Source organism: Camelus ferus, chromosome 2 (genome assembly GCF_009834535.1).
Source record: "Camelus ferus isolate YT-003-E chromosome 2, BCGSAC_Cfer_1.0, whole genome shotgun sequence".
NCBI lineage: Eukaryota > Metazoa > Chordata > Mammalia > Artiodactyla > Camelidae > Camelus > Camelus ferus.
In genome coordinates this window covers 30,462,889-30,475,686 of record NC_045697.1, presented here as the reverse complement: position 1 = coordinate 30,475,686, position 12,798 = coordinate 30,462,889, and the positions used below count along the sequence as shown (strand labels likewise).

General features: G+C 46.4%; 1 protein-coding gene across 2 annotated transcripts in view; it reads left to right on the top strand.

Annotated features, from left to right (window-relative positions):
- The first annotated feature begins 10,459 nt into the window (after positions 1 to 10,459).
- The window catches only part of BEND4 (BEN domain containing 4), a 33,878-nt gene continuing 31,539 nt past the window's right edge, over positions 10,460 to 12,798 (top strand). For both annotated transcript variants that reach the window (XM_032496784.1, XM_032496792.1), the window contains exon 1: positions 10,460 to 11,076. In XM_032496784.1, the coding sequence (XP_032352675.1) occupies positions 10,593 to 11,076 (484 nt within the window). In that variant the 5' untranslated portion in view covers positions 10,460 to 10,592. The remainder of the gene's footprint in view (positions 11,077 to 12,798) is intronic.

Below are 12,798 nucleotides of genomic sequence, written 5' to 3'. Positions count from 1 at the left end.
GTCCTTGACCTGCCCGCCCAGTGGAGGAGGAGTGTAGTGTGATCATCCCAGCTTCACAACTGAGGACCACAGGACTCAGACGGTGCCTACTCTGCCCACAGTCACACAACCTGCCCTTATCTCAGAGTTCTAAGTGGTAGAGCCTAAGTTTGGGTCCAGGGATGCTGGTTCCATAGTGTGTGCACTTTACACAGCTTAGGAAGAGGCCAGCAGAGGAGCATAAGCTTCCCAGATCCCTCTTCTGGGCAGTTGTTCCTCTGGGATTAAGATACACCCAAAGACTTCACTTGACTGTACCTAATGATGATGAAGACCATGCGAAGAGCTAATCTCTCCTGAGTGCCTTCTGTGTGCCAGGCTCTGTTTATGTGCCTCGTACTGATTCTGTCCATCCTCGGAACAATGCTGCCACGTGGGCACTATTATTATTCCCGTTTTATAGATGGGCAAACTGAGGCACTGAGGGTTAAGTAACTGGTGCAAGGACACATGGCTGGTAAAAGGAAGAGCTAACAGAAACCCAAGCGACTGGTTCCCAAGCTCACACTCCTAACTTCTATCCCCACACTGTACCGCCCAGACTTTTATTCAGAATAACCTCGTGCCACCCTTCTACTGGCAAAAATGAGACACCTGGGACAAGGAGCAGCTTACAAGTGTCTAAAGGAAAAAACAGGATCTCTTTCAACTTTACTCCATAGAAAAATAAATCTATATTCTTGAAACCACATCTGTGTTCTTGGAAATCTGAAACACCTATGATAGTTTCAGTAGGCTGTAAACATATGCCCCCCAGGTTCAAGAGGACTCCCCAAGGTGGGGGGGTCACACCCATAGGTCTGTTCTTACCATCTGAATTCATAGATGACCTTTCTTGGAAAGCTAGGAGTCCCACTGGGAGAGAAAAACAAAGCAAAGCCGCTACGATTTTTCATTAAAGGTAAAATAACCTAAGTAACAGTGTTGTCATGCATATTACAGAAAATGCATTACCTGCTTTACAGAGCAGAGTGTGTCGAGAGCAAGTCAAGTCATTGTTTGCACAGGTGTATCTGTCAAGTCCAGATCAATCCTCCTAAATTTCACCAACTGGAAAGGAGAGGTAGCTAAGCATGAAACCATTTGACTCTCACTTTTGACATTCAAGATTGTCTTCCTTTGTCATTTCATTTTTCCCTTACATTTACAAAGAAGGCTTTTTCCTTGATTTAAGGAGCATTCTTATCCACAAAAATGGCTTTTTTAAAGGTTGAAAGAGTAGCTATTAATTCCCTCTCAAAGATGCAGTAGAGAACAGTTGCTTTTGCCTAGCCAGCATCCCTTCTTCTGGGAAGCACTCCCCCATGTGCAGGACCAAGGACTAGCCCATAACAGAACCCTCTGTCTCAAGCACTGAAGATTGGTCCAAGGATGGCATGTGACAGCTGCCTTTCTGTTGTGGATTTTAAGCTGGGAAGATGACACTTTGTGTCTATGGGAGGCCATCTATCATGCAACATGGAGAGATGAGAGTTAGATGGAGAGAGAGAAAATTCTGGTATCAGTGAGCCCCTTTTCCTAATCTCAAAGACTAATTCCTGCAGTCCTGTCACCCTTCCTGGGAGATATCGTAGCATCCTTCTGAGTTGAAGAAACCAATAAATTTCCCTTTGTGCTTAATCTGGCCTGAGTTGGATTTCTGTCTCTTGCACCAAAAGAGTCATAATATAAAAGACTAAAAGTTTAAATCACTGTCTTGACCTCTCACAGAGGTCGTGACTGTCTGAGTTGAATGTATTTTCCCCTCTTACAAAGGACTGAGTTTCTTCTGCACCCAATAAACCTGTTATCTTGCTAGTCTCAATCATCTTCTGCATTCAACCCATTTCTTTCCTTTTTTTTTTTTAACACCCACTTATCCCAATGTGTACTGATCTTCCATGTGGTTACCTTGATGCCATGATGTGTTTCATTCTAGTAACATTGCCATTGCTTCAATCAGTGGGTCTCAAGATAGCTGTATATTCAAACCATACCAAGAGTTTCTTAAACCAACAAAGCAAAAGTCCCATTCCATTCTTTTAATGGGTCTAAAGAAAGATCTGGGCAACTGTATTTTTCAAAATTCTCCCAACCAAGGTTGAGTCAGCCAAGGTTAAGATTGGCTGACTAAAAATACATTTATATGTGCTTTTAATAATTTTTTATGTTTGATTCAACTTGTTCTCTGACCATGCCTTTGGGAGTGGAGAAGGCATAGAGGTTTTTTCCCTGTGTTATTCTCCTTCAGCATTTCCTGGGATGTGCTTGAATTCATTAAAGCATACTGGGCATCTATGGGGCATGATGGGAATGAACAAAGGTCTCTGTTCTTAACATCACTTTCACATTGGCCTTGTGATCTGTAGCCTGGCAGGAAACCATTGTTTGTGCCCAAGTGTGCATGTTGGCTGTGTGTAATTAAGCCTTCTGTTGATGTATATTAAGTCAGACAAGTTCTGGTAGACTTGTTTTGAAAAAAAAAATCAAACATTTGACCTTTCTGTCATTTTGGTTACTAGAGATTATCATATAATCCACCTATATGGCAAATGTATTAGTTTGCTAGAGCTGCAGTCAGAGAGTACCACAAACAGAAATTTGGACACAGACAGGCACACAGGGAGAAGGCCATAGGACAATGAAGGCAGAGATGGGGGCGATGCTTCTGCAAGCCAAGGAACGCCAGAGACTGCTAGCAAGCCAGCCACCAGCTAGGGGAGAATCATGGGACAGAGTCTTCCTCACAGCCATTCAGAAGGAAACCAATCCAGCTGATATCTTGATCCTGGACTTCTAGCCTCCAGAACTGTAAGACAATGAATTTCTGTGGTTTAAGCCACTAGTTTGCAGTACCCTGGTATGAAGTCCTAGGAAACTAATATATCCCTTACAGAAAAGCAAAGCCTATGATTCTGTAATCGCTCACCTTTGAAGCTGCCTGCAGGGGCAGGGAAAGACCTAGAAGTTTGACTAACCTGAAAACAATAAGTTAAAGGATTCTTGCTGATACTCATGTGACACATGAAGTTTATTACCAGCTGCTTTTTGAAGACAAAAGAAGAGGACAAAAAACAAAACAAAACAAAACATTCCTCTTTCCTAGTCTAGAAAACTGACACAAAAAGCCTAGCTGCTTGGACATTACAGAAGTCAGCAGTAAAGTTATTACAATTTGATCAGTAGAAACATATTTCTATTGGTTTTCAAAAGTAAGTACTTAGAGAATTTTGTTAGTAAATCATGAAATACTCCAGGCAACCAAGACAAATCCAGTTGCTTTTTTGGTTGGGGACATATGGCATGAATTAATTTGTAAAAAATCCTGTAAAGTGTACAATACGTGATGTTGCAAACCCTTAAGTTGCCAGTATTAAAGATTGTATTTCACTGGCTCATTTCGAACCTTCTCCATGGAAGCTGGTCCTCTTGTGGCACCGTGGAATAAAACGCTGGCTTAAACACTAATTACCGTTAGGAACTGATGGTTTCCTGTTGCAATACAGTACTCATATAAAGAAATTAAGAGAGGGCAGAATGGAAATTGATCTTGATGGTGGAGACTGAAAACTCTACCTGGAAACGAAAACACCACAGTTCAACTTAACGTAACTACATCTCATCAACTTTCTCTTAATGACTTGTTCCTCTTTTCTTCCCTCCTGGCTTTAATGGCCAACTTTATTCTCATATATTTCTCAAGTTCATACTTCTCTCCAGGGTGCTTTCAGCTCCTTGGGAGGAATGTTCTTTTAGAAATTGAAGGGAAGTGAAAAATAGAGACTAAAAGATTAAATTTACTAAGCTTGACAAGTTATATTTGCTGCTTTGATCAAACAGAATCTTGACTTGAGTTAAACTCTTCAATGATTTGTTTTGTGACTTTGGGGAAATTTCTTCAATTCCTTGTTCTCTAGTTCTCGTCACTTTAAGGGAAATAGTCCCAACATCATAACATTGGAAGGACCAACAAACAAATAAACGAATCCATTATCATGACCCAATTAGACAATAATAGTCAATGCTGGTATTGTCTTGGAGCTGAAGGGAAAGAGGTGCTCTCTTTTCACACAGGTGACAGCTGCTGGTGGTCACATGAACACCACAAAGCAAGAGGCTGCCAGAGAATGAATCAATACACAAAAAAACTGCAGGCGAGAAATGGAGAGAGGTAGGTTCCTAATAACACCGTATGAGCTCTCATCCCTGCGCTATACCAGATATACCTCCAGTTTTCAGGGTCTTGTGAGCCATAAACATCTTTATTTAATCCATTTGCATTGGGTTTCTGTCACTTGGTACTGAAAGAGTCCTAATGAATATAGAATCCTATTAGTGAGAAAAATAGTAATTAGATCAAAGATGACTGTCCTTTTCTACAGTTTAAAAGGCTGAATCTATTTCAAAAAGTCCTGGAAACCTTCCTGAATATATTCTGCATTTATCTACCTCATTCCATCAAAACTATGCCACACTGGTCCAGGCAGTCTCAGCTCTCATTTTTGCTACACCAGAGACTCCAAAAGTCATTCATTCATCCAACAAATGTTCATTGAGCCTCTACTCTGAGCAAGGTGCCATTTCAGATGCTACAAACTCAAGGTGCAGGATAGACAAAAGTCCCTGTCCTCAAGGAGTTTCTAATCACAGGAAACACAATAAATATGTGCAGTCACTCCTCAGCATTGGTTCCAGGACCTCTTGTGGATACCAAGATCCTCCGATTCTCCAGACCCCTACACAAAATGGCTGCTCAAGACCCCCACACAAAATGGCTGCTCAAGACTCCCACAGAAAATGGCTGCTCAAGACCCTCCACAACATGGCTACTCAGGACCCTCACACAAAATGGCTGCTCAGGACCTTATACAAAATGGCTGCTCAAGTGTCCCCACACAGAATGGCTGTTCAAGACCCTATACAAAATGGCTGCTCAGGACCCTACATAAAATGGCTGCTAAGTCACTACACAAAATGGCATAATACAGTCAGCCCTTGGTATCAGAAAATCGAATTTCAAAATTCAATCCTCGGTTGGTTAAAATAGCAAATGCGGAACCCAAGGATCTGGAGGGCTGACTGTACAATGTACAGTATATAGCATGGCAGACTGTGATAGGCGCTGGATAGAAGGGGAGATAAGGAGTATGGGGGAGGGGAGGCTGGGTTGCAATTGTAAACAGGGTGATTAGTGAAGGCCTCACTGAAAGAGCAATACTAGAGCAAAGACTGGGAAGAGATAAGGTAGGGAGTTATGTAGGACATCTGCAGAAAGAACATTTTAAGTAGACGGAAACTTGAGAGTAAGAATCCTGAGGCAGGACATTTGGGGCCTGTTCAGGGCCAACGAGGCAGGAGTGGAGTGAGGAAGGGAACGGAAGGAATGAGGTCCCAGAGGCAAGGGGTAATTGTAGATTCCGAGGGGCCTTAAGTAGGCAACTACATGGCTTTGAATTGTACTCTAATGAAGAGGAAGACAATGGAGGGCAGCAGAGAGACACGACTGTATTGGGAAAGGGTTACTCGGACACTGTTTAAAAACAATCTCCCTGCTGCTAGTCTGAACCTCTGCAGTCTATTGTCCACCAAGCAGAATGAACCTTGTAAAATATTACAGAAGGACCCAGGAATAGACTCCTGGACATTTACTCCCAGAGAAATAAAACTTACATCCACACAAAAACCTGTCCCTGGCTATTCAGAGCACCTTTTTTGCAATAGTCCCAAACTTGAAGCAACCAAAATGTTCTACAACATGTGAATGGTTGAACAGTGGGATATCCACTGTGGAATACTACTCAACAATGAAAAGGACCAAACTATTGATACAACAACATGGATGGATTTCAAGGGCATTAAGTTTAAGTGGAAAAACCTCAAAAGACCACATATTGCATGATTCCACTTACGTAACTATAGTTACATGAAATGTGCCCATGGGAGGAAATGGATGAAGTGTACCTGGGACCTCTCTGCACGATCTTTGCAACTTCCTGCAAGTCCGTATTTCAAAATAACAAGTTTAGAACCTATAACTCATTCAAAATAAAAAGTTTTCTTTAAAGCATTGTAGGAAAGAAATTGTCTTTCACTGGAAAACTATGCCTTGTCTACATACAGCACACCCTCCTCGATTATCTGAACAGATAGACGTGCAAACCGTCCCTCCTGGTAGAGGTTTCCTTCCCGCCCTCACACACACCTGCCACGGGAAAACCAGCTTACACACAAAAAAACCATTTACACATTCAATTCAACATTCCGTTATCCCACGCCAAATTGTCACCTGACACTGAGCAAATTAAATAAAATCTTTAACATCTGTTCATTTTTATGTATGGGAATCATGATTTTACCTTTTGTGAAAATTTTCTTTTAAGAACATAAATCTGGTCATGTCACTCACCAGCTTAACTGCCTCCAAGCTTCCCACTGCATTTAGAATGAAGCTCAAACGTTTCCCCAGATGGACAAGGCCCTGCCCAGCCAGGGCCCCGCCTGCCTCTCCAGCCTCATCTCCTCACTCTGCCTCTTGCCAGGACTCTCCGACTGCCCGCCCGTCCTTCAGCTCCCTGAGAACATCAAGCTTGTTCCCACCTTATGGCTTCTACGCCTGTTGTCCCTCGGCCCGGACTGCTCTTGTCAACCACTGCTCTTTTTCACAAACAACCTCTCAGATCAATTGTTCCACGTCAGAGAGGTCTTCTCAATCACTCTATCAAAAGTAACATTTCCACTCCATTTTTTCCATCATAATTATTTCTATCTGAAATAATAATAATAATAACAACAACAACAGCAACAATAATAATAATAGTATTATTATGTTTTATATTAACATTTTAAATATTATAGCATGTTTATTACATAAGCATACTATATTTATCACATATTTTATAAATCTGTGTTTGTTATATAAATATACTAATATTGTTCTGTTAGTTCCTGGTTCATTTGTTTATTATCTACCCACCCCAAATCTATATTAGTAGGATCCTGGAATTTGCCTTCACTATATCCTCCAGTGTTTAGAAAGGTCCCTAGAACACAGTAGGCACTCAATAAATATTTGTTGAATAAATCCCTGGGTGAACAATGCTTCCAGAAGCAGCGAGGTCCCCATGACTGAAGGTGGTATTTAAGCATCATTTGTACAACCACTTGGCAGGGTCCTAGAAAAGCCATGGGCATAGGCTCAGTCACAAGAATAAAAGACCACTTTGGTCCCTTCTAGGACTACGAGTTTATGATTCTGAAGCCACCGTGACCTTTCTGCTATGCAAATAGGAAAAGCAAAGGAGTATTCCTCAGTCATTTTCCACCGAATGATAGTATGCACACCCCTGTTCCTGCTGCAGTAGCATCTCAGCATTAAAATGTTGAAGCTAATCAGACATTTAATTTCAAAGTGGAAGGTCATTATCTTGTCACAAAATTTTATTCCAATTACTTTTTTTTCCTATTATACGAAATGAATTAAAAGTAGCACAAAACATTGGGAGATCAAACAGTCAATCAGAAGCTCATTAAATATCACTGAAATTGGTGCAATAAAAAGCATTTCCCATGGCTGACTTATTATTTAAAAGCTATATTCTGGATGGCTCAAGGAATTGACAAGCTGCCAATCAAAAAATCACCCAGTCCATAAATAGCCACTAGGCTTTTAAAAGTTCACTACCTATTTTTTTTTTTTTGGAGATAAGAGTAAATATCTAAAAAGATTTAAAGCATGGGTGTAATTACCATCCTGTCAGCCCCTATGAGACCCTAAAGAGAAGATATCAACAAAAGCCACCATCTGATCATCTGGACTATAATTTAGAGCAAGATGCTTACAAAGTGCTACCAGTGATTTTATAAACACTTCAATACATTACATTTACGTACAATACTTAGCTAAGTACAACCCCAGGCAGGGAGTAGTGGTCAGTTACAATTTAAAAACTGAGTTCAACTCCACACTTAGAGTAAATGCCCATTTTATTCTCTAAAGAGTGATTATTGAGCACTTCATTTTTCTATGGACCCAGACATAGGTGACTGCTAGCATGAGAATCTAAAAGCTGGTCATTTAAAAAATTCTAACATTTTTCCTCTAGGACCTCTTTTTATTTTCTTAGCTAAACCACTCATTTTACCGTTCAGTTTTATAGAAACATTCACTTTTTGACATACAGGATGGCAGGTCCTTCTCGCTGGTAAAATATAACAACAGAACTACTGTTCCCAGTCTCTTACGCTGTTTAAATGGTGAGGATGATACAAATTAAAAATACATAAGCAAAAGAGAAAGCTCCCAGGTATAAGAAATTACTTCTTCAGTAGGACTGAAGAATTTCTCCTCTCTAACCCCCGCAACACACACACACAAACTGCCACCCCCCAATTTCTTTTCAAAAGCCAGGACTTATTGGCAAATTATCTGGGAGGAAAGTGGGAGGGAAACATTTCAATGCAAAATTCAGAACTGCTTTATAGAAGGAGAAGTGTGGGGAGGTTTGTTATCATTTATTTCCTCCACTATATCATTCAATTTCAGCTGTCTCACGTCTCAGAAGAAGCTACCCCATTTCTCACTTATGTGCCTAAGAAACATCTCCCTGGCATCTCATTCTCTCTCCTTGTCTTTCACCAGCATTTCATTATTTCTTAACTGTCCCTCTCATGCTTGTCTCCCTTTTTCTTAGTGATCCACGTGTCCTCATTTAGCAGTTTTCAGAAGCCAGGGAGAAATGTTGCAAATAATGTTAAATATGATTAATATCTTGAATTCCTTGAAATATGACATGCATGAGTTACAATGAAACCTCTTTTATTTCCCCATGAAATGCTTTTGCATAATGAGAAAGAAAATGTCCTCTATGCCCTAATCAGCCCTGACAGTTCCTGGACTCCCAAATACTTTTATTTATGGCATTATTTATTTCATCTCTAATAAATGGAGGGGGGGTGCGGAGCACCATCTGAGGAGGCAGAAGGAGAGAGGGATACTATCTAGGGTGGAGAAACACAGAAGCTGATCTGCAAGGAGAGAGGCTTCCAAAGGAAGGGGGATCTGGCAAATGAGAGGCCAAGGTCCTGAACCCTCAGAAGAAGAAAATAGCTCACCTTCCCAAGAGTAAAAGGAAAGCTCTGGAAAGGAATCTAACTTCAGAGGGGAAAGATGATGGTCAGGCATTGAGGAAGCCAAGCATCCAGAATCTGAACGTGGAGAATGAAGATTGAAGGCTTGAAAACCAAACCTGGGAGGGAGTGTGCTGGTTTTGGAGTTGCCCTAGGGGAGGGGTGATTTGCTCCCAAGAGTGGCTGGGAGAAGGCAGGACAATCCACGACGAGATTTGAAGACATCTCTAGCCCATGGGATCCTCCTCCAAACCACAGAGGCTCTTCCCTCATTCAAACAACTGCTGAAACTGTGTGTCCTCCAGAAACCCTGGCCTGGTGGCCCTAGGTGCACTGAGGAACTCTCTGGGCAACGCTGGAAGCAAGAGCGTTCATACTATCTTGGTCCTACAAGCACATACACATATATATCAAATGACATTGCTGAGGGTCACCATCCCCAAAGGAGATATCATGTCATGTTTTTCCCTCAATTGCACGGAGGTCTACCTGCTACAAGAAGTGAGAATTTGAATACCTGGGTACATCTGTACAACTCAGCCATACACTTGAGTATATGACTTTGGGCAATACCCTTGAAGAGCCTCGGTTTTCTCATCTGTAGAATGGGGAAACTAATTCTATCATGCCCTCTCGGTACCCCGTAGTAAACTAACCAAATAATGTGAAACTCCAATTCCTTGTGTGCTCCTATGACCGTATGAGCTGGAAGGCTACGAGCTGGGTATAGGCAGAAACCCCTGGGCGCGCAAACAACTCGCAGCGACCTGGGTCAAGGCCGTCTAGGTATTCTTTTCAGAAGGTCGGGGGAGCAATTCCTGACCGGCAGAAGAACGGGCTGTAACATCTACCCGAGGCATACACGTACTCCAGCTACCCCGCCCCGCCCCAACTACTACCAGTCCCTCAGTGCAGCCCCGAGAGTTTGGGGTCATGCAGGGGGCGCCAAGAGCTCCTTCCTGAAACTGGACCCCGCCCACAGCAGCACATCTGCTCCTCCGAAGTCTCGTCCCGGCTGGAACCTCGCGCTGTTACCAGCGCGCCCTCCGGGTCCCGGCTTATCCCTTCCCTGCCCCCCGTCGGAGACGCACACTCGACCGGGCGACCACGCGGGCAGCAGCGGCGGCGCCAGGTTCCGCCTCCGCCCCCATTATCATTAGCAGATATTACCCTAAACACTTGCTCTTTACCTCCTTTCTCCCTCCAGGCATTGGCGAGGCAGCCTGTCAATCAGCGCTCTGGCGGCAGCCCCCCGCGCAGGGGCTCGGCGATGCCAGCCTTCGCGACAGGCGGCAGTGGCGGCGGTGACGGCGGCCACGGCACAGATACCCATCCTCCCACACGCGCGCACACGGGCACAGCCGGCGGGCGGGCGGCAGAGGCACCCTCGGAGCCCGGCGCCCGGCGCGGAGGGGGCGTGGGACCGGGGACCAGCCCCGAAGCGCAGGATGGAGGAGGAGATGCAGCCGGCAGAGGAGGGGCCCAGCGTCCCCAAAATCTACAAGCAGCGCAGCCCGTACAGCGTCCTCAAGACGTTCCCCAGCAAGCGACCGGCGCTGGCCAAGCGTTACGAGCGACCCACCCTGGTGGAGCTGCCGCACGTGCGGCCGCCCCCGCCGCCCTTCGCGCCGCACGCCGCGGTCTCTATCAGCAGCAGCGAGCCGCCGCCGCCGCAGCAGTTCCAGGCGCAGAGCTCTTACCCCTCCGGGCCCGGCCGGGCCGCCGCCGCCGCCGCCGCCTCATCGTCGTCTCCATCGTGCACGTCCGCCGCGCCCCAGGGCCACTTGAGGACTCCGGCGCCGCCGCCCGCGGCCCCCGCCGCCTCGTCATCCTCGTCTTTCGCCGCCGTCGTCAGGTACGGCTCGGGCCCGGCGGCCGCCGCGGGCAGCAGCAGCACGGGCGGCGACGGCGCCAGCCTGGAGCTCAGCGCAGGTACCAACTCTTGGGCGCAACTTTCCGTCCCGCCACGGCCGGGGGGAGGGGGGTGGCCCGGGAAGGAGATGGCGGGGACCGCGGACACACTCCCGCGCGCGGGGCCGGGCGTGAGGGGCGCGCGGGGAGAGCAGGGGGCGCACAGACCGGGCTGAGGGAGGGTCGGGGCGTCCGAGCTCACCCCCGAGGCCTCCACGCGCGGGCCGCAACTTCTGGAGGATTCCGCGCCGCCGCCTCCACCTCCGCCGCGTCCTGGGCTTCCGACGGCGCGCGCGCCTCTTAACAGGTGGCTCCGCCGCTCGCATCCCGCTTGGCGCCCAGGAAGCGCGGCGGTGGCGATCGGCGGCCGAGACCGTTCGGGAGGGGGCCGGGGAGGCAGCCCGGCGTCGGACCGCGGCCCGGGAGTAGGGCGGGCGGGACACCCTAAGGTGACAGCGGCGGCGGCCGCTCCGGGAGAAGCGAGCGCTACTCCGGCGGCTCTCAGGGCCGCCCTCCGCTGCTTCACTTTCTCCCCCACTTCTTCCCTTTATTTCCGTCTCCTCCATTTGTTTTTTTCCTCCTCTTTACTTCTCGCTCGCCTTCCCGTTCCCTTTTTCCCTCGCTGTGTCGCGGTCCACTCTTACGGCCCTCGGGCTGTCTCCCTTCTCTTTTCCTGTGCGCTTTTCCCGGGTGCGCGCTGTCTGCGTCTCCCTGCTCCTCTTTCCCACACACCCCGGAGTCTCAGCCCGTGGGTGTGAGAACGCCGCGCGCCTCGGCACCAGCCACGCGAGTGGAACGGGGGCTCGCCTGGCGCCGCCGACTTCGGGCGAGGAGACGTCCGCCCCGCCCCCCGCCCCGCCGCCGCGCCCCCACAAGTGCCCTTCGGGGAGAGCCCCCACCCCGGGTTCGAGACTCCCTGCCGGCTGCGGGGGGCGGGGGAGGCGCGCTGGTGGAGAGGCCGCCGCCTGAGGCCTGCGCCCCGGGGTGCTCCCTGCTCCCTTGACGCGCAGCCGCGTTTTCCCGCTTCTCAGAACTAAAAGTTCCCGCTCGGGCCTTTTATGATACGTTGAAGCTCCCAAAATCCTGCATATCGGTGAATCCAAGGCGCTTTTTTTTTTTCTAATGAAAATATGAGCGTTGTCTTGAAATGAGTTATAGATGCCTAAGCTCCTGTTCTGTTGTTTGTCAATATTTTGACACATGAAGGATTGGTTTTGAGGCAGAAAATCTAATTACAGTTTATAGTGAAGACTTACTCTGTCACATCCCTCACTGATTCGGAGATGTTGGAGGGCTTTCGCCGGGGTTCTTAGTTGGATGTTCTTATTGTTTGTGGGGTGTGGTTTTATTCTGTTTTGATATTCTATTGTGTTTTTATATTCGTTTTTAAGCTACCCTACTTCTGTTTTCCTCGTTTTTCATTTGTCTTCTCCCCCTTTTTAGTGAGGTTTGTGTTCCTTCTGGGTTTGGGGTTTGATTTTCTTCTATACTACTTGTTCATTTCTTGTTTATTTCCCAGCTCTGCCTTTTCTTTATTTTTGTCTTGTCCAGAAGTTTGGGTCCTTTTCCCATATTCTATATTTTGCTTACTCCTTTGCAAAATCTCAGTTCCACCACGTTCACTGGGGTTTTCCCCCTCTTTATCTGCCCAGTTCAGTCTTTAATCTCATCTTGCTTTCTCCTTTCAGTCTTTGCTGTCTTTCTTTTACATTTTTAAATAGGATATAAAATTTTCCCCCTCTC